Source organism: Plecotus auritus (genome assembly GCF_963455305.1).
Source record: "Plecotus auritus genome assembly, chromosome: 3".
NCBI lineage: Eukaryota > Metazoa > Chordata > Mammalia > Chiroptera > Vespertilionidae > Plecotus > Plecotus auritus.
The window spans coordinates 172,099,238-172,121,588 of NC_137772.1; the positions used below are offsets into that span (position 1 = coordinate 172,099,238).

General features: G+C 35.4%; 2 protein-coding genes across 2 annotated transcripts in view; both read right to left on the reverse strand.

Annotated features, from left to right (window-relative positions):
• Positions 1–7,157: 7,157 nt before the first annotated feature.
• LOC308244248 (uncharacterized protein) overlaps positions 7,158–22,351 on the reverse strand; it is a gene marked incomplete at both ends in the record, with an annotated part of 42,246 nt that continues 27,052 nt past the window's right edge. The window contains 2 exons of the mRNA XM_080660218.1: positions 7,158–8,154; positions 8,930–9,051. Coding sequence (XP_080516344.1) covers positions 7,158–8,154; positions 8,930–9,051 — 1,119 coding nt within the window. The remainder of the gene's footprint in view (positions 8,155–8,929; positions 9,052–22,351) is intronic.
• LOC308245258 (olfactory receptor 9K2) lies at positions 20,639–21,580 on the reverse strand (the record flags this gene model as incomplete). Its single annotated transcript, XM_080662217.1, has 1 exon — positions 20,639–21,580. The coding sequence occupies one exon, from the start codon at positions 21,578–21,580 to the stop codon at positions 20,639–20,641; it is 942 nt and encodes a 313-aa protein (XP_080518343.1).

The window sequence follows — 22,351 nt, forward strand, 5'->3', positions numbered from 1 at the left end:
AGAAACCTGAAACACTAATTTGAGGGAAGCATTCATTTATATTTTAAGATTCCAAACTGACTCTAATGAAATCAGTCCCTATGTAGAAGTTTGAAGACCACTGAATTTCGTCTTATTGCTTCCTGGTGGAATAACAATATTCTTATTCAAAGTTGACGAAAGTCTTTATTAATTATAAAGATTCATCTGGAAGACTATTTTTTAACCCTTCATTGTATTGTTTTACAAATATGACTTCCAGGAATTTCTATCTTTATTCAACACAAATACGTAATAAATTTAACCCATTCCTTATTTTTCTGATGTCAATGGATACTAAAACTAGATCACTAAATGCTGGCTATACAAATTAGGCTCTTTACATTTCCACTTTTTTATATAAGTTTTATCCTGGGTTCTAAAAGCCTTTTAAAGAATGGCATACAAGTAGAAAGTATATTTTATATACAGTATGAAGTATATGTCTAAAATATTTATAGAAGCATCTAAGATTTTACAAAACCCCAATAATTTTAAATAACATTTTGTGCATTTATATGAGGGGTAGGTTTTATAATTTATATCAAACTCCAAATACAATTCCTAACAGAAATGGAAATAAGTAGGAAAAAAATGACAAGTAATACACCTACTAAGTCAAGGATAATTAGACAAAGAAAACAAAGAGCACGTCAAATTAGTATCTTTTAATATGCATCACTAGCCAACTAATGTTACAAATACTTTGTACATAATTAGTATTATATTTATTTTATTATTTATTTTATATATGTGTATACTACAAAACATCTATAATAATAAAAGCATAATATGCTAATTAGACCGGATGTCCTTCTGGACGTCCTTCCAGATGACCATCGGGATGAAGTCGGGACTTCGAGGGAAGCCTGGGTCCCGGGTGCCAGAGGGAAGCTGGTGCTGGCAGTCAGGGGAAGGAAGGCCTACTCTTGCATGAATTTTGTGTACCGGGCCTCTAGTATTTTATAAAATACTTTATAATAGCTACCAAGTACTCTGTCTCAAATTGTTCTTATTTTGACTTTTTACTTAAATCTATTAATTTTTAAATATTTATATACCTAACTCTACCAGCACTTATAATCTCTCCCCAATACAGGTGTTAAGCATATTTAAGTTTCTTATTTTCACATATACTTTCCACAATCTCCTCTCATTTTTTTCATTTTCTAATTACATGTGTTCCTCATCTGCAAATGGGAGATAACAATAGTAACTTCTCACAGAGTTGCTATGTGGATTAAATAAATTAATATATGCAAAACACAGTACTATATATGTAAACTAACATTATTTTATCTCACATATACTATGGAAAACTAAACTACAATTCAAATAGCAATAGTAGAAGTAAAATTGGGACTAAAAGAGCATGCCCACAAAAGAGGAAAGTTGTAATCTCTTGCAGCAAAACAAAATGTAAAACCTCAATTGGTTTGCAGAGAGTAGATTGCTAATGAGGTATGAAGCCAGCTGTCTCTCCAATAGTGTACAAGTGGCAGTGTGGAGTCTACTAAACATCATTAGTATAGCTTTCCTGTCCAGAAAAGAGAATTAATAACACTTATTGGGTAAAAAGACCTAAGAATCCTGGACTCAAATGAGGAGATGGTTAGACTTTAGATTTTCAAAATAGGAAATATACATAATACTGCTGGGGTGATTCCTGGAAAGGAAATAAGGAATTGTTCTTGGTCTATGAATGATAGTCACCCAAATCATTATGACATAGAGTCAATGAGAATTCTTGAGGATGGACTAGGAAATGCTGAGAACGAGGAGAAGTGATCCTAAGAATCAGTGTCATCTCTAAGAGAATCTGGCTTTCAAGGAGCGAAACTATTCTTCAAAAGGAGGAACAGAAATACATAACTTTCTTCCTTGAACATTATAGAGCCTTTGCAGGCAACTTCAAATCAACAGTAGAACGTTTTTATCCATAGGAAATTTAGATTTCATTGTCATCAGTAACTCTTCAGTGTTCCATGAGAAGCACAGGGCATATGGGCACATTACCACCATACATATGGAAGTCTCTATTTAAATGTATAATTCACAAAAATACTCACTAAAATAACAGCCTTCCTGCTATTCAGGCAGATTGAGAAAGATGTTTAATTTAGCTTGGAAAATAAAAAAGAAAGGACATCTGATTCTGGCCAAGATGAAGTAATAAGGTCCTCTCACTCTCTCTTTCTCCATCTCCCTTCCCCCCCCCCCCCCCCCCCACTATTCTTCTCCTCTCCAATGTATATATATTTGTGTATATATTGGATACTAAGTAGTAGGCAATGAAGGACAGTGATTCCTAAAAGATGGAAAGAAATGTGGTGGTGTTAACCTAAAAATAAAAAGCCAAAATGAGAGGCATTGAGTGTTTATTTGAGATTTTTTTTAAAAAAAAAAAAAAAAAGGAGAGAGAGTTGCAATTCAGAGAGCCCAGATTCAGATAGAAACTCAAATAGTGTCCAATTACAGGGTGAGAGCAAGGGGTTTTTAGGAGAAAAGGAAGAAAATAATTCCATGAATAAAAGAAAGAAATGTCTATTAATGCTAACAACCTGAGTTACTCTTTAGTTATAAAAGGTTGGTTACTGATTCTGTCATCAGAAAAAGAGTTCATAATCATTAGTCCTTATGGTCAGGATGTCTGCTTTCCTGTTAGCTTTGTAAACAGTTATTTGTAGGTCTGTGTTGGTTTGGTCCAATCCAAAGGTTATTTTTCCTAGTTTAAATATTCCAAAGTTTCAAGGAATAAGATATACAAGGCAATTTATCTAGAATAGTTACTCTGGCTCCAGTTTAAAATGTCTCCACTTAAGTCAACTTTTCACAGTGGCAAGCCCAATGATTGCCCCAGATTATTTAATTGAGAGCAATTTTAAAAATTGAAACTGTAGCCCTACCTGGTTTAGGTCAGTGTATAGAGCATCAGCCTGCGGACAGAGGGTCCCTAGATTCCAGTCAAGGGCACATGCCTGGGTTGCAAGCTCTATCCCCATTATGGGGCATGCAGGAGGCAGCCTATCAATGACCCTCTCTCATCATTGATGTTTCCATCTCTCTCTCCCTCTCCCATCCTCTCTGAAATCAATAAAAAAATATTTTTTTAAAAAAAATTGAAATTGTAGTTAAAAACTATCCTACAATTAACAATTCTAGTTTGATTCACTAGTGAGTCACTACCAAACATTTAAGTGAAAACTTAATAACAATTCTACATAAACTTTTACAAGAGATTTTAAAGGAGGGAATATATCCTAATTTAATCAATGAAGCCCGTATAAAGTTGATATTAAACCAGACAGAAACACACCCTAACCGGTTTGGCTCAGTGGATAGAGCGTCAGCCTGCGGACTCAAGGGTCCCAGGTTCGATTCCAGTCAAGGGCATGTACCTTGGTTGCGGGCACATCCCCAGTAAGGGGTGTGCAGGAGGCAGCTGATTAATGTTTCTCTCTCATCAATGTTTCTAACTCTCTCCCTCCCCCTTCCTCTCTGTAAAAAAATCAATAAAATATATTTTTTAAAAAACAGACAGAAACAGAACAACAACAAAAAAAGAAGACTACAGGTCAATATCGATTGTGAACACAGACACAAAATTTCTAAGCAAAATTTTAGTAAATTCAATTTAACAAAGAATCAAAAAGAAAAAGACCACGTTATCCCTGAATGCAAAGCTGATTAACATTCAAAAATAAATCATGTAATTTATTATATTAACAAACCAAAAAGGAGAATATAAATATTTATATATATTTATATTTATATATGTGCATATATATTTTTATATGTGTGTATATATACATATATATAAAGTCACGTTTCAATAGGTACAGAAAAAACATTTGACAAAACCAAACATTCATTCCTGATAACACCTCATCAATTTTCCTCAGCCTGATTAAGGGCATCTATGAAAACCTATAGGTAACATCATCCTTAATAATTAAAGACTGAATGACTTCCTCTGAAGATCAGGAATTAAATAAGGAGTTAGAATTTTTTTTAATATAATTGATATTGGTTTAGCAGAAGCCTGAAGAGGATTAAGAATTAAGAACAGGTTTATAGAAAGTTTCACTTTTTCAAACACATCATTTAATGACTTTCCATTTAATGGAAAAACCATAGTAATGGATTGGTCTAGCCTAGTCCCTTCACATTAAAACTGTGGCTCAGATAGCGTTTACTGTTAACATGACAAACCAAAGACTTCCCCCAAAAAATTATAAAAATAATCAATAAATGATTTGGAAACTTTTAGAATGTTTTGTGTTAAAAACTTCACTAGCTAAGCAGTTTAGTATGGAGGTACTAAAGGGTGCTATTTTGTACTATTGATTTATTTATTGATATATAAGCATTTTCATATAATTATTATTGAGCAAGCTGTTGCATATTTTGATTATCACCTTTTTAATAACCATTACAGCAATTGAATCACAAACTAAAACTCTTCCCATAATAAAAACTCCTTGTCTAGATGGCAACTCCCCTCAGTTCTTGCAAGACTTCAAGGAGGGAATAATTTCAATGTTATACAATACCTTCTTCAAAATAAAATAGGAGGAAAAAAAAAGTTTACATCTTTTAATGATATTAAGACAAGCAAACCTGAGTTTAAAATGTGCCATGATTAGTATGAGGAAACCAACTAATACTTTGTAAGATGATGAACATGCACACAATTTTAAATAACATTTAGGAAAACCCTGTGACAATGCATCTCAAAATAAGACAAATTCAGATATAATTGGTAATTACTTCTCATTTTCTGTTCATTCCTTTTCTGAAACAGGAAATGAGATCATACAAGACATTGTTGATGAGGGAAAAGAACAAAAGATGAGGAGGGTAAAGCGTGCTGACAACAACAGACAATCACATCTCAGAAGACAGGAAGATGTAGGGTTATTTCTAACCAATCTCCCCTGCTCAAGACAATAGAAAGAGGATGAAAACTAAGTAACTAGGAAATACTTTTAATTCCTAACTATTGTTCTGAAGTCCCATTCTAGTAGATTTAGTTAGAGCAGATAGCAGCCACCAGGTGGCAGCTAACTGTAGCTGCCTCCAGGGTTTGCTTCTAAAACCAGAACCCTCCAGAACTGCTGCACAGTTCTGCACATCCTTTTCTGGGTCATACCATTCTAATTATTTTTTTTATCTGTTTCCTCATATTTTTAAACTCATTTGGTTACTGATTTTAAGGTGTTTAAAGGAAAGGAAATTTTTTACATAAGTCAAAAAGATACTAAGCCCTTGGAAAGGGCTCTGAGTCACTGCCACATAATCTTTACCTTTGCAGCTTCGAAGTCAGAAAGTTCTGTGTTCCAAAACTCACTCTAGTTTGTACTGGCGATGTATTATTAAGCATGTTACTTAATGCTTCTAAGATACAATTTCTATACTCATAATATATATTAATTTAAATTATACATTCAATCTATACCAAATAACCTAGGTGGTCATCACGCCCTCACACATCAGGCCCTAATGTTGTCACAAGATGGTCATCACAAGATGGCTGTCATAAGATGGCCACACACAGTGGAGGCGGGGCCTGGTGGAGGAGGCGGATCGTGGCAGGGGAGGGTAGTTGTGGGCGATCAGGCCAGCAGGGGAGGGCAGGTGGGGGTGATCAGGCCAGCAGGGGAGGGCAGTTGGAGGCGATCAGGCCAGCAGGGGAGCGGTTATATGGCAAAGAGGCTGGCAAGTAGAAGTGGGTAGGGGCAATCAGGCAGGCAGGCAGGTGAGCAGTTAGGAGCCAGCGGTCCTGGATTGTGAGAGGGATGTCCAACTGCTGGTTTAAGCCCGATCCCTGCAGGCCTGAACCAGCAGTCGGACATTCCCCGAGGGGTCCCAGATTGGGAGGGTGCAGGCTGAGAGACACCCTCCCGTGCACGAATTTCATGCACTGGGCCTCCAGTCCATATGTAATGTTCCCTTCATGATAGGTCTGATTTGAAAAGTAAAGAAATACATGAAGCCCTGGCCAGTGTGTCTCAGTGGCTGAATGTTGTCCTATGCATGGAGAGGTCTATTGGTTTAATCCCTTGTCAGGGTACACGCCCGAATTTCCAACTCAATCCCCAGTAGGAACTGTGCAGGAGACAGCCCATACATGTTTTTTCTCTCTCCCTCTCCCTTCCTCTCCTCTCTAAGATCAATAAAAACATAGTTTTTAAAAATTAAAAAAAAGAAATGCATGAGTACTTTATACATGTGTTAATATTCACTTGGTGTGTCAATTTCCTCATTTGAAAAGTCATAAAAATGATAAGTGGCATATAGTACCTGTCCTTTACATATCATCTTATAAAATGTGCTTGAGGCTCAGTGCATGAGATTTGGGAATGGGTAAGGTCCCTAGCAGCTGCTGGCTGCTGGCCAGGGCCTCCCTTCATTCCGTGCTGCCCCCTCATGGTCAGCACATGTCATTTTAAGCAATCAAACTCCTGGATGGTCAAACTCCCAAGGGGACACTTTACATATTAGGCTTTTATATATATAGATCATTTTATATTCAAAAGAAAATGAGAAAGTAAAAATTAGTAGAATGTTATTGACACATTTTCCATGTGAAAAATTGCCTCTCTAATAATATATTACAAGTTCCTTTTTATAGGCATTGTAATTCTAAGGATGATAATCCTCAGAATATAAACCTGGATATTTAAAAAAGATTAGGCCTTTTATTGGAAAGTGTTCTATGTATTCATTACCATTCTGTTCTGTCATCTACACAGTGGGGTGTTATCCTTTCTAAACAAATATCAGCATAGTTGCTTTGTAGAATAAAAAAATTAAAAAATAATTTGCACAGACAAATATTATTTTAATTATTATGAAATAACAGCTTTTAACATTTACTTCTTAATCAAAGTAAAATTGAAATGAAAATATTAGCACATCATAAATTATGAACACATGATTTTATATATCCTAAGCAAATAAAGTAATAATATATAGACCTATGTTGTTAGAAACATTATTTTATAAAATAGTAAAATATTTGTTGCCATATAAAAAATATCTTTGATATAATAATTTTACAAGAACAAATGTAACTTGAACCCTCAGAAACAAAATTTGTGTGCTATATAATGATTTTACAAATGTCAGTGAGAGAATCATTTCCTGCATAATATATTTTTTACAGCATCTTTCACATCTCTGTTTCTCAAGCTATATATTAGAGGGTTTAGCATTGGTATTATAAGTGTGTAGAACACAGCTACAATCTTTTTTTGCTCTGGTGAGGAGATGGCTCTAGGTTGGGCATACATAAAGAACACCGTCCCATAGAATAAACTCACCACTGCTATGTGGGAGCCACAGGTAGAGAAGGTCTTACTCCTGCCATGGGGTGAGGGGATCTTCAGGACAGTGGAGAGGATGTAAGCATAGGAAACCAGAATGACTGTTGTGGTGGTGATGATGATGAGACCAGAGAGAATAAACAGTACAACCTCATTTACAAAGGTGTCAACACAGGAGATCTTGATCAGGGCTGGGACATCACAGAAAAAGTGATCCAATCTGTTTTCTCCACAGAAATGCAAACTGAAGGTGAAACTCGTTTGGACTATGGAGTTGATGCTTCCACAGATATAGGATCCAGTTACCAAGTGAACACAGACTTTCTGGGACATGTGCACAGGGTAAAGGAGAGGGGAGCAAATGGCGGAGAATCGATCAAATGCCATGACAGCCAGAAGAAAGCCTTCAGTTGTGACAAATAGGGCAAAGAAGAAAAACTGGGCCACACAGCCACTGTAAGAAATTTTCTTTTCATTAGATAAGAAGTTGGCTAAAGTTTTGGGAGCGATGACTGTTGAGTAGCAGAGATCTAAATATGACAAGTTTCTAAGGAAGAAATACATAGGTATTTGAAGTCTGGAGTCACTCTTTATGACAATTACCATGCTGATATTTCCCACCACAGTGACCATGTAGATCAGCAAGAATACTAGGAATAAGGGGATCTGTAGTTCTGAAGGGATTCTGAACCCTAGTAGAATAAACTCAGTCACCTCTGAATAATTCCTATTTAGCTCATTCTTCATAGCTGAGATATAGATGGAACTGAGGAGATGGTAAAAATGAAAGAAATAAGTGACCAGAATACTGTTTTAGTACAAATAACTAGGAATCAGCATGAAAAAAAGTTTCATATAATATTGTTCCCAATACTTTACAAAACACCAATGAACATAAAGAATGAATTATTGCAAAATAGAAACAGACTCATAGATACAGAGAACAAACTAATAGTTGCCAGAGGGGAGAGGCGTTGGGGAGCTGGGTGAAAAAGGTAAAGGGATTAAGAAGTACAAATTGGCATAATAGAATAGTCATGGGGGTGTAAAGCACAGCATAGGGAATATAGTCAATAATATTGCAATAACTATGTACGGTGCCAGTTGAGTACTTGAAATATCAGGGGGAATCACTTTGTAAAGTACATGATGTCTAACCACTATACTGTGTACCTGAAACTAATAAAAATAATATTGAATATAAAGTGTAATTAGAAAATAAATGTTTTAAAAGAATAATTACTATTTTTAAAAAGTCTTCCTAGTGAAAAATTCAATCTGGTTAGCCTTTTTAGATATACCTATTTGCAAATAATGCAGATTTTTCCCTCTAATTGTGCTTTGAAGAAATGAAAATTCCAGGAAAACATCTGAAAAGAAGAGTTTCTTTTGTTTTTCTTTCTTGATGAGTTTAGAAAGCTGCCTCCTTTAGTGAAAGACATTTCTCATGGATATTGTAATCCACTTGAGAATATATTTAAAGTAAAAATTGGTTCAATTGATGGTCTCTCATTTTGTTTTTAAATAATTATTTAATCTACTACAGAAAAATAATACATAAACACTGTATCTGTCTTTCTTACATTAGGAAAAAGATTTCAGATCCTGCCAAAACCATCATCCTTTTACACATTAACCTCATGTCCTTATTTCTTCCATTATTTTTATCTCTATAGAGATACATCCTCTTAGTGGCACAGTTTATCTGCTAAAAACAGAAGTGATTCTTATATTTCTTAACTCAATGAAATCAGACTTTTATTGTTCTCCTTCCTTCTTTCCTTCCTTCCTTTCTTCCTTCCTTCCTTCCTTCCTTCCTTCCTTCCTTCCTTCCTTCCTTCCCTCCCTCCCTCTTTTGTTTTCTTTGAATTTTGCAGATAGGAATGCAAGTGGAGAATTCTAAGATCTTGGGCAGAGATTTTCCTGTCTTTTCAAAAATACAGACATCTGTGCCTATGAAGGACAGAAGGTTCACAGAACAATGTAGATAGTTACAAGTGAAGAAAAGGGAAGAAATATGTATTTAAACAAACTTGCATTATATTTATTTAGACTTATGTTATTATGACTATACAGTGTCCTTAAATAACATACATTGGAAAGGTAGAGAAAAATTTTTGTTCTAATTTTATAAGTAGGAAAATTGAGACAAGAAAGATTTAAGAGGCTTATTTATAGTCATAAGATTGACTAACATAGTGGTTTGTTATTCAATAATCTGTCATACAATGTAAAAAACTGACAAGCAGTAAATTTCTGAAAATATTTTATAGTTGTATAATTATAAAATTGAGAATTCAGTATATATGTAAATTTATCTATAGATTATATAAGTATAATAAAATTATATGTGATATAAACTATAAAATGTCTCTTGCAATTTTTGTTGTTGCTATAATTTTACTAATTTTGACTTTCTTTTAAAATAAGATGGAACTATGCAAGTACATTAGAATCAATTTGGTTGTATATTAGAATCAATTCAATATCTTCTTTTTTGAAAAAATTAAAAGTTAATAGCATTGTTGACTGATTAATTTTAAAAAGTTGAAGAATGCTCAAAAATAAACTCTGGTAACATGTATTAACTACAAAAATACATGTTTTCCTTAAATTCATATTTTACATAAGCAAGTTTCTAGTTTAAACAGAAAAATTGGAGGGAAATATGTAATTAATGCTATCTAAAAGAGAAGAGTGTTGACAATAAACAAATTAAATGTAAGAGATATTTTCAAGAATGGACGCTACTTCTTACCTTAGTTAACATTCATGAAGAAACAAAAGTATGAAAAGAATATTTGTTTAATAGAAAGTTGTTCTGCAACATGTATTACATTTCTTCACTACTCAGATCATGGCTCAGAATTCCTAAGCTGAAGAAGTACTAGCAAAAAATTTAGCTTCTCTCTGTCTTTCTGAAGTTTACTGTAGTTTTTTATTAATTAAACCAACAAATAGACCTGGGGTGGGTTCTGAGAAAAATTTCCCATGGGGATGGAAACCAGAGCAGTGGGCATTCCCTTTACAAGATAGGGACTAAGGTCTCTCCCAACAGTAATGTCTTTTGTATCATAATGCAAAAGAGAGAGAGAGAGAGAGAGAGAGAGAGAGAGAGAGAGAGGGGTGAGGGGGGGCGGAGGGGGAAGAAGGAGGGAGGAAGAAAGGGAGAAAAAAAGGAATTATCAATTAGTAAGTTCACCAAACTTTTAGAAAGTTAATAGGGCTCTTTAACTTTCTAGAAAACGTGATAACTAACCTTCTACTTACAAAACAATTTAAAAAAACACACATTTGAATGAGAATCATCTGATTCTTTATTTTCATGATTTACACAGATAAACATTCATGAGTTTTTTTATTTACTTTTAGAAACTTGTTTCTTATCTGTACTATAAATACACCAGCAGAGATAAGAAATGAAGGGATTGAGTAAAAAATTTTTAAAGAGAAAGAACTCATGGACATGGACAGCAGAGTGGTGATTGTGGAGCGGGGGGGGGGGGGGGGGGGGTGGCGCGTGGAGGTGGAAGAGGGCATAGAGGGGATAAATGGTGATGGAAAAAAATAAAATAATTTAATTAATTAATTACCCTTAAAAATAAAAATATATTTGTTTGTTTGTTTTGGCCATGGAAGGCAAATATTACAGTAACTTTCATGAGTAGGTGTTGAAGCATCTTGATTATTTTTATAAATATTAAATGGCCTTCACATTTGTAGTATAAACATCACTTCAGGAAGATTTAACTGTTCTTCTTATATTGAAGTATTTTATTTGTTAATATACCATTTCAAATTTTTATGTTAAATATATAGGAGAGATGTATCTATAATTTTTTATTTTTTATTTTAACATCTATAAGAGACTTACAATAGATTCATATAGTTAGGAAGTATTTCCTTTATGACTATTCCTGAAAGAGTTTATGCAAAAATGGTCACATTTCTTTCTTAAACATTTGAAAGTAAACACTGGTGAAGCCAGTGGGAAGATTATTAATAAAATTTTAATTTCTTTAATAGATATTTTAAAATTTATCTCTCTCTTTTTGCATACCAACTTATTTTATTTAAAATATTTTAATTTAAGAAACAAATTTTTGGTAAGAATAATTTACTATATTCTTTTTTTAATATCAGGAGGATCTACAGTGACATTAGTTTTCATTCCTGATATTTATGAATTAATGTTGTTTTTCCTTTGTTAAATTAGCTAGGGTTATACATATCTTACTAATCTTTCCAAGATTAGTGGATATATTAAAAATGTCATACACCATGATCAAGTGGGATTTATTCCAGGGATGCAAGGCTGGTACAATATTCATAAATCAATAAATGTGATTCATCACATAAACAAATTGAAAGACAAAAATCACATGATCATATCAATAGATGCAAAGAAAGCATTTGACAAAATTCAACGCCCATTTTTGATAAAACTTTCAGCAAAGTGGGAATAGAGGGAGCATATCTCAACATGATAAAGGCCATATATGACAAACCCACAGCCAACATCATACTCAATGAACAAAAACTAAAATCATTTCCCCTAAGAACAGGAACAAGACAGGAATGCCCACTCTCACCACTCCTGTTTGACATAGTACCTGAAGTATTAGCCATTGTGATCAGACAAGAAGAAGAAATAAAAGGCATCCAAATTGGAAAAGAAGAAGTAAAATTGTCATTATTTGCAAATGACATGATATTGTACATAGAAAAACCTAAAGACTCTATCAAAAAACATAGGTGGACCAAAACCGGCTTGGCTCAGTGGATAGAGTGTCAGCCTGTGGACTGAGGGGTCCCGGGTTCGATTCCGGTCAAGGGCACGTAACTTGGTTGCGGGCACATCCCCAGTAGGAGGTGTGCAGGAGGCAGTTGATCGATGTTTCTCTCTCATCGATGTTTCTAACTCTCTATCCCTCTTCCTTCCTCTCTGTAAAAAATCAATAAAATATATTTAAAAAAAAACATAGCAGGATACAAAATTAACATCCAGAAATCTATGGCTTTTTTATACACCAATAATGAGAAAGAGAATTTTTTTAAAAATCCCATTTACCATTGCAACAAAAAATTAAGATACCTAGAAATAAACTTAACTAAGGAGGTAAAAGACCTGTACTCAGAAAACTACAGGACATTGAAAAAAGAGATAGAGGAAGACATAAACAAATGGAAGAAGATACTGTGTTCATGGATTAGTAGAATCAACATCATTAAAATGCCCATATTATCCAAAGCAATCTACAGATTCAATGCTGTCTCTATTAAAATACCAACGGCATATTTCAAAGACCTAAAACAAACTCCCCCAAAATTCATCTGGAATAAAAAAAAGGACCCTGAATAGCTGCAACAATCTTGAGAATGAAGAACAAAGTTGGAGGGTTCACAATACCAGATATCAAGCTATAGTACAAAGCCACTGTTCTCAGAACTGCCTGGTACTGGCACAATAACAGACATGTAGAGCAATAGAACAGAACAGAGAACCCAGAAATCGACCCAAGCCAGTATGCTCAATTAATATTTGCGAAGAGCATACAATGGAGTCAAGATAGTCTCTTCAGTAAATGGTGTTGGGGAAAATTGGACAGATACATGCAAAAAAAAAAAAATGAAACTAGACTACCAACTTACACCGTAAACAAAAATAAACTCAAAATGGATAAAGGACTTAAATGTAAGATGGGAAACCATAAAAATCCTAGAGGAAACCACAGGCAGCAAAATATCAGACATATGTTGTAGCAATATCTTTACTGATACAGCTCCTAGAACAATGGAAATTAAGGAGAAAATAAACAAATGGGGCTACATCAAAATAAAAAACTTGTGCAGAGCAAAAGAAACCATCAACAAAACAATAAGAAAACCCACTGCATGAAAGAACATATATACCAACTAGAGGCCCGGTGCATGAAATTCGTGCACTGGGGGGGCCCTCAGCCCAGCCTGCACCCTCTTGCCGTCCAGGACCCCTTGGGGGATGTCCACCTGCCGACTTAGGCCCGCTCCTGGAGATTGGGCTTAAGCTGGCAGTTGGACATCCCTCTCACAGTCTGGGACCCCTCACTCCTTACTGCCTGCCTGCTCTCTGCTCCCTACCACTCAGTTCACTGTTCCTTAGCACTGCCGCGGAAGCAGGAGAGGCTCCTGCCACCACCGCTGTGCTCGCCAGCCATCAGCCCAGCTTCTGGCTGAGCAGCGTTCCCCCTGTGGAAGCGCACTGACCACCAGGGGGCAGCTGCTGCATTGTGCATCTGCCCCCTGGTGGTCAGTACGCACCATAGCAACCGGTCATTCTGGTCGTTCCACCATAACAATCATTTGGGCTTTTATTATATAGATGTTATCTCCAATAAGGGTTTAAACTCTAAAATTTACAGGGAACTCATACAACTTAACAAAGGGAAGATAAACAATCCAATAAAAAAAATGGGCAAAGACACACTTTTCAAAAGAGGACATACAGAAGACCAAGAGACACATGAAAACATGCTCAAAGTTACTAATCATCCGAGAGATGCAAATCAAAACGACAATGAGGTACCATCTCACACCTGTCAGAATGGCTATCATCAACACATCAACAAACAACAAGTGCTGGAGAGGATGTGGAGAAAAAGGAACCCTCATGCACTGCTGGTGGGAATGCAGAATGGTGCAGCCGCTGTGGAGAACAGTATGGAGTTTCCTCAAAAAATTATAAATGGAACTCCCATTTGACCCAGTAATCCCACTTCTAGGAATATAACCCAAGAAATAAGAAACACCAATCAGAAAGAATATATGCACCCCTATGTTCATAGCAGCACAATTTACAATAGCTAAGATTTGGAAACAGCCTAAGTGCCCATCAGCAGATGAGTGGATTGAAAAACAGTGGTACATCTATACAATGGAATATTATGCTGCTGTAAAAAAGAAGGAACTCTTGCCATTTGCAACAGCATGGATAGACCTGGAGAACATTATGCTAAGTGAATAAGCTAGTTGGAGATAGAGAAATATCATATGATCTCACTCATTTGTGGAATATAATGAACTACATAAACTGATGAACAAAAATAGAGCCAGAGGAAAAAAATATTTTAGAAAATAAGAGAAGTGATACTCTTATTTGCAGATTTTTAATAGTTCCTACAACTTTTGTAATATTATACTGTTAGTACAGTTTTGGTAATATTATTATATTTAAAATCATTTTTCTTGAAAAAAATTATGTGCAATGTGTTAAACTATTTGATACAATATTATTGTTTTCTTATGTGTTTTACATTTTTGCATAATTTATTCTGAAACTAGCATGTGAGTATTCATGACTATAATGTCAATTTTGGATTGTATATTTAATTCATAAAATAATTTTTGCCTTCTTTAAAAAAAAGATTAGTGGAGGCTATCTGCTGGGTAAGAAACCTACAGAGGCACATCACTCAACAAAATGGTTAGGGGATGACAGCAGTATAACTGCATAAGAGAAGTGACATCAGAGGCTTCTCAGAGCAAACAGAATTCAACAAAATAGTCCAGCAAAATCATTTAAAAAGTTTTAAAAAAGCAAACAAGAACAAAAATATAGAAATACTAGTAGCCGAAAGAATGTCATATAGTGTAAATTATACAGTATGTAGCCTTGTCAGGTTGGCTTCTTTCGCTTAATAACGTGGGTTTATGGTGCCTCCATGTCTTTTCAAAGCGGAGAGCTCATTTCATTTTAGTGCTGAGTATTATTCCATTGTCTAGATGTACCACAGTTTATTTGTTACCTACTGAAAAATATTTTGGTTACTTCCAAGTGTTGGCAATTATGAATCAAGCTGCTATAAACTATGTGCCGCTTTTTGTGAAGATATAAGTTTTCAACTCCTTTGAGTAAAATACCAGAAAGGTATTTGATGAATCACATTGTAAGAATATGCCTAATTTTGTAGGAAGCCGCAAACTGTCTTCCAAAGTAGTTATACCATTTTGAATTCACCTAGCACTGATGAAGATGCCTGTTTGTTGCTCCACATTCTTGTCAGCATTTGGTATGGTCAGATTTAGGCCATTCTAATAGGAATGTAGTAGTATCGCATTTTTTTCTTTTTGTTTTTTAAAATTAAGACTTTACTTTTTTAGAAAAATTTAAGGCTCACAGCAAAAGAGAGGCAGGTACAGAGATTTATTGTATATCCCCTTACCCCACACATGTATAGCTTCCCCCATTATAAACATCCTCCACCAGATTGATATACTTGCTAATATTGATGAGCCTGATTGATACATTATCGTCACCCAAAATCCGTACTTTGCTTCAGGGTTCACGCTTGGAATTGTATATTCTATATGTTTGGACAATTGCATAATGACATGTATCCATAATTATGGTATTATATGGAGCATTTTCTTTTTTAAAAAAATTATCTTCATTGTTGAAAGTATTACAGATGTCCCCCTTTTTTTCCATGGACCCTCCCCCTCCCAGGCCTTCACTACACTATTGTTTGTTTACATGGGCTATGCATTTATTCATGTAAGTTCCCCAGTTAATCTCTCCCCACCCACCCACCCACCCCAGCTTTCCCTGAGATTCATCAGTCTGTTTTTATACTTCTATATCTCTGGATCTATTTTGTTCATAGATTCAACGTATGAGTGAGATCATGTGAACTTATCTTTCACAGACTGGCTTATTTCACCTAGCGTAGTACTCTCCAGGTCCATCCATGCTATCTCAAATGGTAAGAGATCCTTCATTTTTAGAGCTGCATCATATTCCGTGGTGTAAATATACTTACACCATACACAAGAATAAACTAAAAATGGATAAAAGACTTAAATGTAAGTTGTGAAACCATAAAAATCATAGAAGAAACCATAGGCAGCAAAATCTCAGACATCTTTTATAGCAATGTGTTTACTGATACATCTCCTAGGGCAAGAGAAACAAAGGAGAAAACAAACCAATGGGACTACATCAAAATAAAAAGCTCCCACACAGCAAAAGAGACCATCAACAAAATGAAAATGGAGCCCACTGCATGGAAGAACATATTTGCCAATGATACATCTGCTAAGGGGCTAATTTCTAAAATATATAAGGAACTCACACAACTTAACAAAAGGAATACAAACAATCCAATTAAAAATGGGCAAAGGACTTAAATAGACACTTCTCCAAAGTGGACATACAGAAGGCCAAGGGATATATGGAAAAATGCTCAAAATCACTAATCTTCAGAGAGATGCAAATTAAAACAACAAGGTATCACCTCACACCTGTTAGAATAGCTATCATCAAATGACAAAAGCTGGTGAGGATATAGGGAAGAGGGAACCCTAGTATACTCTGGTGGGAATTCAGACTGGTGCAGCCACTGTGGAAAAAGTATGGAGATTCCTCAAAAAATTAAATATGGCACTGCCATCTGACCCAGTGATCCCACTTTTAGAAATATATCCTAAGAAACCCGAAATATCAATCAGAAAGATATATGCACCCCTATGTTCATAGCAGTGCAATTTACAATAGTCAAGGTCTGGAATAGCCTAAGTGCCCACCTGTAGATGAGTGGATTAAAAAGCATACAGTCTCTTCACTGCACTGAAAATCTTCTGTGTTTTGCCTATTTAACTCTTCCTACACCCCACAATCTCAAGTGACTATTCCAGAATAGTCATATAGTTGGAATCATACAATAGGTCATTTTTTCAGTTGTACACTTTCACTTCGTAATGTGCATTTAAGTTTCCACCACATCTTTGTACAGCTTGATAGCTCTTTTTTAGTGCTGAATAATATTCCATTGTCTAGATATACTACATTTATTTATTCATTTACTGAAGGAAATCTTGGTTATCCCAAATTTTGATAATTGTGAATAAGGCTGCTATAAACACCTCAGTGAAGGTTTTTGTGTGGACATCAACTTTTAACTTCTTTGGGTAAATGCAAAGCAGCATAATTGCTGAATCATATAGTTACATTATGTTTAGCTTTGCAAGAAACTGCCAAATTGTCTTCCAAAATGGCTGTACTATTTTGAATTCCCACCAGCTACACAAGAGAGTTCCTGTTGCTCCACATGATTGTCAGCATTTAATGATGTCAGTGTCCTGGATTTTGGCCATTCTGATAGGTGTATAGTGGTATCTCATTGTTTTATTTGCATGCCCTGATGACATGTGGTATAGAACAGTTTTTTTCATGTGTGTATTTGCTTTCTGTATATCTTCTTTGGTGAGGTGTCTATTGAGGGCTTGGTCTATTTTTTAATCAGGTAGTTTGTTCTCTTATAGTTGAGTATTAAGAGTTCCCTTGCATATTTTCATATTCTTTATCAGATATGTCTTTTGAAAATATTTGTCTTTTCTTGTCATTCTTTTACAATGTCTTTCACAGAGCAGAAGTTTTCAGTGTTAGTGAAGTCCAACTTACTAATTATGTCTTTCCTGGATCATACAGGTATTGCATCTAAATTTTTGGTATTGCATCTAAAAGGCATTATCATACCCAACATCATCTAGACTTCTTCTATGGTATCTTCTAGATGTTTTATAGTTTTGTTTTACATTTATATCTATGATCCTTTTGAGTTAATGTTTGTGAATGATATAAAGTTTATATCTACTTCACATTTTGCATGTGGATGCCCAGTTGTTCCAGTACTCTTTGTTGAAAAGGCTATCTTTTCTCCATTGTATTATCTTTTCTCCTTTATTAAAGATCAGTTGACTATATTTACGTGGCTCTATTTCTATTCCCTTTGTTCTGCCTCATTGATCTATTTTTCTATTCTTTCACCAATACCACTCTGTCTTAATGTGGCTGTATGGTCAGTCATGAAGTTGTGTTATGTCAGTTTTCTGATTCCGTTCTTCTCCTTCAGTATTGTTTGGTTACTTTAGTTCTTCTGCATATACCAGTAACCTTTAGATTCAATATCTAATGTATCTAAGCATCCAAAAGAACTTGCTGGGATTTGGATTGGGATTGCATTGAATGTATAGATCAAGTTAGGAAGAACTGACAGCTTGGTATTGAGTCTCTCTCTCCATAAACATAGAATACCTCTCCATTTATATTTAGGTCTTCTTAGATTTCTTCCATTAAAGTTTTATAGTTTTCCTGTAGATCTTGTACATATTTGTGAGATTTATACCTGAGTATTTTATTTTTGAGGAGTTCTAATACAAATGTAACTGTGTTTTCATTTTAAATTCCACTCACTCATTGCTAGCACACAGAAAGCTATTGACTTTTGTACATTAACCATATATCCTGCAACCTTTCTATAATCCCTTATTCATTTCAGGAGTTTTGTTGTCAGTTCATTCAGATTTTTTGCACACACAATTATGTCATCTGTGAACAAAGTCAGTATTATTTCTTCCTTTCCACTCTGTATACTTTTTTTTTATTAGTTTGCTATAAGTGCCATAACAACATACCACAGACTGGATGGCTTAAAAAACAAATTTATTCTTTCACAGTTCTGGAAACTGGAAGTCCAAGATGAAGGTGCCCCCAGCTTTGGTTTCCCTCTGAGGCCTCTCTCTTTGTTTGCTCCCTCTTTACATTGGCATTCTTCAGTGCACAGGCACCCCTGGTGTCTCCCTGTGTGTCATCATCTCCTCTCTCATAAAGATACCAGTCAGATTGTGCTAGAGCCCACCAGGAGCCTTGTTTACATTACCTCATTGAAGGCCCTATCTCCAAATATAATCACAAGCTGAGGGCTAGGGTTTCAACATACAAGTTTTGGAAGATATAATTCAACCCACAACACATTTCTTTTTTTGTCTATTATATTAGTAAGACTTCCAATAGAATGTTGAAAGTTGTGGTGAGTGAGGACATTCTTGCTTGTTCTTAATCTTAGTTAGTTAGAAAGTTTCCAGTTTCTCGCAATTAAAGATTATCTTAGCTTTTTAAAATATGATCTTGGGTTTTTTGTAGATTTTTTTTATCAAGTTGAGGAAATTCCTCCCTATTCCTAGTTCGGTGAGAATTCCTTTACTGTTTATCTGTTTGTACCATCACCACACACACCATTCAAGTTAAAAAATGGTGAGAGACAATTTTTTCAGTATACTCTCCTCCTATTAATCAGTTAATATGTTCTGTGTATTTTACCTGAATTTTTCAACTCAGTCTTTTTTAATTTACACTGACGTACTTTAAGCACACATCAATAATATAAACTGACATGGCAGTTTCCCTGACTCATTTTTATCCCCTTTTAAATACATTTTTCAGAGTCCTAATGATTTTCCTTGATTACCAACCACCAGCTCTCAAGCACCCAACCTTGCAATCTCTATTACCTTTGGCAGTTCTGGGTTTTAATTGTCTGTCCAAGGATGTAACTCTCACAGTAAACTATAAGCTCCCTAAAGAATGAGATCATTTATACCTGAGACTACTAGTATTATAAAACAAGAACATAAAATTAATAAAATAAATAAACCTTCAAAGGCATAGATGAGTAAATTTGGATCACATTCTATTTTGATGACTGGCTTGCTTCTATAACAATATGAAATAATTTCTTATAATAACAAAAAATTATGAAGATATAAATCGAAGGAATTATTGCTCAAAAATACTTGCAAATTTTTATCTCCCACTTTAGTTATTTATATTAAAATTCAGCAACTAGTAGTGCCTCAGGGCACTCCACAATACCTGCCACACTCAATACACAGTTTTACAAGTTAATGTATATAGTGAAGATTACTTATTATCCGTTTCTTCTTATTACTCTTTTCTCTCAATATAAGACATACAAAATACTTGATTCAAAGTGAAATTTCAATGACCACTTAACACAGTAAAGAAACTAGTTATAAAATTGAGAAATATTTTATTTAAAAAAATAAATTGGGCATTATTGTCAATTATCAATGATTGTTTAAGTGGAGGAGCAATTCCAAAGACAAACACCAGACAAAATATTGTTTAAACATTATAATAAAATATAAAGAGTGTAAAGCAGCATGCCATAAAAATAAATAGAAATCAATTCTGTGAAATAAAACGTTATTTGAAATCAGTGGGAGGGTTCATCTTGAAGAATGCTTCTCTAACATCCAGGACATCTCCTGTAATCAGGGTGTTCAAAATTAACAATGTCTCCGTAGAAAAGGAAAAAGTAATAATGGGAAGGGTAGTCTCTGTTGAAAATGCTACTGATAACACTTTTAGAATGTTCAGGAGAATAACTTTCCTTGATGGCCATAAGGAGCATGCAAGAATAGCCACAGCACCTTTGGTGGAAGAGAAATAATAATCAAAGAACAGTATTTTTCTTCTCTAGAATTTTTTTTAGAGCTTCTTTGACATCTTTGTTTCTCAGAGAGTAAATCAAAGGATTCAACATGGGAGTGACTAGGGTGTAACATAAGGAGGCCACTTTACTCAACTCAGGAAATCTGTCAGGAGTGAGATACATAAAAAAGACAGCACCATACAGTACACTCACAACTCCTAAGTGAGAGCTGCAAGTAGAAAAGGCTTTCTTACGTCCCTCAGTGGAGTGTATCTTTAGAACTGTGGACACAATATACATATAAGAAACAATAATAACTATGACAGTAGGCAAGATAATGATGCCAGATAAGAAAAAAGAAATCATTTTATAGGTAAAGATGTCAGAACAAGATATTCTCTGAAGTGGACGAGAATCACAGTAAAAGTGGTCAATGGCCCGAGAAGAACAAAAGGATAAAGTAAATGTCATGCTGGTCTGAAGAACTGAGGTGATGCAGCCACAAAGATAGGAACCAGCCACCAACTGAATGCAGAGACGTGTTGACATCTGGACAGAGTACAGGAGTGGGTTGCAGATGGCAATGAAGCGGTCATAAGCCATGGCTGCCAGGAGAAATCCTTCAGTCACAATGAAGAGGGCAAAGAGAAAGAGCTGGGTCATACAACCTGCAAAGGAAATGGACTTGCTCTCAGACCAGAAATTGATGATGGCCTTGGGTGCAATAACAGTTGAGTAGAAGAGATCAATGAAGGAGAGGTTGCCTAGGAAGAAATACATTGGTGTGTTCAACCGGGGATCAGTCATAATAATGGCCATCATCCCAACATTTCCTATAAGGATCATGGCATATACAAATAGAAATAGCAGGAAGAGGAGAACATGGAGCTCTGGGCGGACCTTGAAGCCTACAAGAATGAAGTCAGTCACTTCTGTGTGGTTGCTTGTTCCCTTGTCACCCATGGCAGAATCCTGCTGAGAGGCACAAGGCAAAATAAATAAACGAACCCTTGCCTTTGATCCTAGATACAAATAATCTGTTTAATATTAGGATTCACAAAACTATTTTATAGTCATTATTCATTTTAACCTTATAAAATTACTATGACTTACCTTTAAGGCAATTCCTACTGATAATTAATCAAATGGTTAATTTTATGTTCTAATTCCTATAAGAAGTGGGATTAGATCTTTTCCTGTGAGGCTAATGTAATATCATTCCACCCAAATGCCTTTCACATTTGGCACTATCACTTCTCTGTATATTTCTGACTCATGATTTATGTATAAATTTGATGTCATGAAGCACTGATTGGAAGAGAGAACAAATCCTATAAAATAAAAGCCTAATATGCTAAGTGTCTGGTAGTCTGGTCATCCATTCAACCAATCAAAGTATAATATGCTAATGATATGCTAAGGTTGCTTAACCATTCGCTATGATGTGCACTGACCACCAGGGAGCAGATGCTCTGGGGTCTGGCCAATTGGGACTGAGTGAGATGGGCCAGACACACCCTGGAGCTCTCCCATGGTCCCTTCCCAGCTGGCCAACCTCCCATGTCCCTCCCTGGCCTTGATCGTGCACCCGTGAGTTCCCTCTGCCTGGCCTTGCCCTCTTGCAATCTGGGCTTCCTTGGGGGATGTCAGAGAGCCAGTTTCAGCCCAATCCCACAGGCCAGGCAGAGGGACCCCACTGGTGCATGAATTCGTGCACTGGGCCTCTAGTAATTT